Genomic DNA, 4,544 nt, shown 5'->3' with positions numbered 1-4,544 from the left:
CAGCAGCGCTTTGACCGGGGCTCGGAGCGAGATCCGCGCTCGGGGAGCGAGGGCGGCGCTGGCGGCCCCGGGCACGGTGCGGGGGTCCCTCCCCACCGCCGGCACCCACCTCGCTCCAAAGAATTACTGACAGAGGGTACGTGGTGGACGAGGAAAGTCAAGTCTGTCTTGATCTTCCCGTGCAGGAGAGGGGAGCCGGGACCGTCCGGACCGTTAGACGTCGACCTTGTAACTCCTCGTAGCTGATAAACCGGCTTCATCGGCGGCGTCAGACACTACGTTCCTTAGAATTAGAAACCTGATTTAACGAAACAAACTGTGACGTGCACAAAAAGAAGACGTTTGTTTTTATTTTTCACTGCCAGCTTAAATTTTTCTACAATTTGCATGTTTGAGGGTTTTTTAATTGTATGTATTGCGGTATAAACGGAAGCGTTTTGACATACAGACTCCAGAAGCACCTGCACCTTTCTGTTTCCATAGAGGTTTTGTGAACCTGCCCCGTTACCGAGGGAACGCAGGAGGCAGCATGTGCAGACCTGTAAATGGTTCATCTTTAAAGTGTACAGAAGTGGAACATTTAATAAAACAGGGAAATGGATTTATAAACACGCGTTTTTATTACCAAGAACTATTTAACTCTTGCGATATCGTTAAGGCTGAACGTAAAGCGTGTCCCGGGTTCCCCGGAGCCGGCGTGCCGCGGCGCGGAGCCGTGCCCGGGCACAGGACAGGATCCCGCTGTGCACCCCGACTCCCTGAGCATGTCCCGACGGATCCCGGAGCCGGGCCGGTCATTACTGTGTTTACACGTCGTTAACACTTGAGGCAGTTCTGTCCCATTTCTGCAAACCCACCCCCCCTTGCCCACCCGGTAGGTTCCGTGGAACAACCTCCTCTCCCCAGTGAGATTTTCTTTTTTTTTTAAATAAAAGTCTGGAAAATCATTAATAAAATACTCTCCTGAATGACTATTTTTACTGTTGTTTATCTCGGGTAGCAGTAAATACCACCTTAGGGTTATTTCAGAATTTTATTTCGTGTAAGGCTGAGAACTGCCCAGCTCTGGAGGCTGGAAACACTTTACCTCCCAGTTTTTTCCCCATCATGGGGCCTGGCAGAGCTGCTCTTCTCCAGCAAAAACAAGGACTTGGGGCTCTTGGTGACCTTCACTCCCTGAAACCAGAGACTTCCTGAAGTCGGTTATTCCTGGAATGTCCCACAAACTCGACCCCAACCCTGCCACACACACGGGACGGTCTTAACGGGTTTATTTCATTTCCAACACAAGTCGGACCCGCGCGTCGAAGGGAGGACCGGATTGCAGCGGGCAGAAAGGGCGGCACCGCGGACACGCCAGCCGGGAACGACACCGCGGACACGCCAGCCGGGAACAGCTCCTTGGGATCACTCGAAGCCGCTGCAAGAAGAAATTTCGATACCATCAGGATAACGCACGACCCGGCGCGGTCAAATCTGCTCTAACAAAATCACCATTTTCGCTTTATCAGCCGTGGCAGGTCAGTTCTGAGGCAGCGCAAATGCCACGGAGCGGACGCTGCGTCCGGAAACGGCTTTGCCGTTCCCAAAGGAACCAGCTCCGGGCCACCGGGCAGAGCGCGGAGCCCAAAGCTGCTCATGGAGCGCAGAGTGCGGCTGCAGAGGGGAGCACGGAGACTCCGACTGAAGCGCGCGGCAGCGGCATCGCCCTGCAACGGCTGCGCGGCACCCGGCCTCGATTAACCCCTTCATTTCGTGCCTTCAGGCTTTGCTGGGCTGCCGCGGCGCCGACCGCGAGCTCCGGGTGCGCGTAGCCCCGCGGGCGTTACCTGACGAGGTGGGCGATGTCCCAGTTGGCCTCCAGGGTCAGGGGTCCCTCCACCTCCACGCCCTTCTCTGTGGCGATCGCGACTTCGTACTGGGGAGAGAAAAGGTTTGGGAGCGCTCGGTGACGCCCAACTTCCACCCGGGCACAGCTCGACCAGGCGGTCAGCAGCAACCGCCGTTCTCGGAACAAGTTTGTTCTAACATGGCTTCGTTTTGCTTTTCCTTGGCGGAAAAGGCAAGATAATAAGGAACACAAAGGCTGCAGCCTCTGGATGCTCCCGCTGCGGTGACAGCAGAGCCACCAGCAGATCTAAGAACGAGCCGGAGACGAGCATCGCTCAGACTCCAACGGGCTCTGGGGGGACGGCGCTGCCAACGGGACCTTGGTGCACCCCAGCTCTGCCAACTCGGGGCACCGCAGCGCCTCCTGCGACCGGAGACAGCCGATGGCCGGGATGAAGCCTGGAGCATCGGCCCGAGGCCCCCACGGCTCTCCGGCCCGGGCGCGCGCTCACCCTGTTGAACGATCGAGCGTCTCTGTAGTACAAGATCTTCATGCAGCGCTCGATCAGCTCGCGGGCCTCCTCCTTCGTCAGGCTGGGTTTCTTCTCCAAGGCTTCTCGCATCAACGGCTGGAGAAAACAAATCCAACATAAAATCCAACAGCTCGACAGCTCGGCCGAACAGCTCAGCCCGCAGCAGCACCCACCTGCGCGAGGTACGCGCCGTAGCCCGTGGCAAGCGTAGGGGCTTCGTAGGCCACGCCGAGCATGTCCACGTAACCTAGGAAGCTGGAGGGACAGGTCCGTGAGCGCGGCGGCGGCACGGGAAGGGCCGCGGCACGGAGCCACTCGGCTTCTGAGCAGCCGCACTCGGCCAGAGACCCCTCTGAGCCCCGTGGCCACGAGGAGCAGCCCCAGGGCGGGAGGCACAGGAGCCATCGCACGCTCCGCATCGCTCGTCCTCGCTCACCTCTCGCCGTTGTAGAAACCTCCGATGACCACAGTGTTCCAGAGCGGATTTATCTTGGACCTCCGGTTGTACATGACTCTGGTCAGCCAGGAGTGGATGGCTTTCGGGCTGTAGCTGTGACCGTCTCCCAACAGCTCCTCATCGATTCTAATTTAGACGGAAATTTCACCCGACTGAGAAAAGCTGGAAAACAGCCGGATGAGAGCGGCAGCCACCTCTGGCTGCGCCAGGACAGAGCCCTCCCACAAACTCCCCGCCAGCCGTTTTCAAACAAGACCTTACAAGAGGTGAATCACAGAATCCTGGAATGGTTTGGGTTGGAAGGAACCTCACAGACCACCCAGTTCCAACCCCCCTGCCATGGGCAGGGACACCCTCCACTACACCAGGTTGCTCCAAGCCCCATCCAACCTGGCCTGGAACACTTCCAGGGATGGAGCCAAAGGCCACAAAGAATAAGTGAAACCATCTCCGCAGCGCTCAGCAGAGAATTTGGAAAAGACACTTGTGCCAACAGGACCGGCAGAGAACAAGGAGGACTCAGTTCGGTTTTGTCCCTCTCCGTGAACACTTTTAACTACATTCCAGTCCTTTGGGGGCTGGGAAAAGGGAGCAGCCCCGCCCCAACCACACGTAGTCAGCACCACGACCACGGTAGCCCGGGACAGGAGCACTTACACCATCTGGTCGATGATCTGCTTGAGGTACTGGAAGTCGGCGTAGTCGCCGGACGCCCCCAGCATGGTGGTGTCGTTCACCTTCAGGAGCCGGGAGATGCCGCGGAAGCGGGCGAGGGAGCCGTAGGAGCCCATCATGTCCGCAGCGATGATCACTCCCCCGTCGAACTTCGCTCCCAGCACCGAGGTGCCCGTCACCATCGGGCTCCTGAGACCCCAACATCAGCACTGCCCCCGAATCCCCCCGGTCCTCAGACACCCCCCTGTTCTCTCCCAGCCCCATTTATCCCAGCCCAGCCCCCTCCCAGCTCCATTTATCCCATCCCAGCACCCCCAACCCCATTTATCCCAGCCCAGCCCCATTTATCTCTTTCCAGCCCCCTCCCATCCCATTTATTCCACCCCAGCCCCCTCCCAGCCCCATTTATCCCATCCCAGTCCCCTCCCAGCTCCCCCAACCCCATTTATCCCATCCCAACCCCCTCCCAGCCCCCCCAGCCCCATTTATCCCAGTCCAGCTCCATTTATCCCTTTCCAGCCCCCTCCCAGCCACATTTATCCCATCCCAGCCCCCTCCCAGCGCCCCCAGCCCCATCTGCCCACCCCCGCGCCCCTCCAGCCCCCCCCCTCCGGCCCTCCCCTCCCGCTGCCCACACCCCCGGCCCCTCCCGCGCTCACAGCGTGCGGGTGAAGGGCAGGCAGCCGGCGGCGGGAGCGTACGCCTGCCCCGGGGCCGGGCCCCCGGCCCAGAACGGCGGCGGCGCCCGAGCTCCCCCGACCTCCATCTTAGTCACGGTGCGGCCGGCGCTGCGCAGGCGCAGAGGCGGCGCGGCCCCTCCCGGCCGCCGTAGGCCGGGGCGAGGCGGCACGGCGCCATCTCGCGTGCGGCCTGAGGCAGCCGGGAGGGGCCCGGCGCCATGTTGTGTGTGGCGGAACTGCCTCGGCCCCGCCCCGCCGCAGGCCCAGGGGTCCCTCCGCTGTCTCTGAGGGATCGAGGGCCGCGGAGACCCCTCGGGGAGACGGGAGGGACCGTCCCAGCCACAGCGTGTCCCGGCGGGCAGGGCCGGC

The 4,544-nt window shown here is 60.8% G+C and overlaps 1 protein-coding gene across 1 annotated transcript; it reads right to left on the bottom strand.

The window, feature by feature from the left end:
• Positions 1 to 1,369: 1,369 nt before the first annotated feature.
• PSMB4 (proteasome 20S subunit beta 4) lies at positions 1,370 to 4,261 on the bottom strand. The gene is made up of 7 exons (XM_086628462.1): positions 4,155 to 4,261; positions 3,478 to 3,684; positions 2,800 to 2,946; positions 2,537 to 2,618; positions 2,343 to 2,459; positions 1,830 to 1,918; positions 1,370 to 1,420 (listed from the first exon to the last, which is right to left on the bottom strand). Exons 1-7 carry the CDS (start codon positions 4,259 to 4,261, stop codon positions 1,408 to 1,410), a joined length of 762 nt encoding a protein of 253 aa, XP_086484588.1. The 3' UTR covers positions 1,370 to 1,407.
• Between the last annotated feature and the right edge of the window lie 283 nt (positions 4,262 to 4,544).

The sequence above is a fragment of the Tauraco erythrolophus genome, chromosome 30, assembly GCF_009769465.1.
Source record: "Tauraco erythrolophus isolate bTauEry1 chromosome 30, bTauEry1.pri, whole genome shotgun sequence".
NCBI classification, from domain to species: domain Eukaryota; kingdom Metazoa; phylum Chordata; class Aves; order Musophagiformes; family Musophagidae; genus Tauraco; species Tauraco erythrolophus.
The sequence above is the reverse complement of the archived record's forward strand: the minus strand, read 5'-3'. Positions and strand labels throughout refer to the sequence as shown.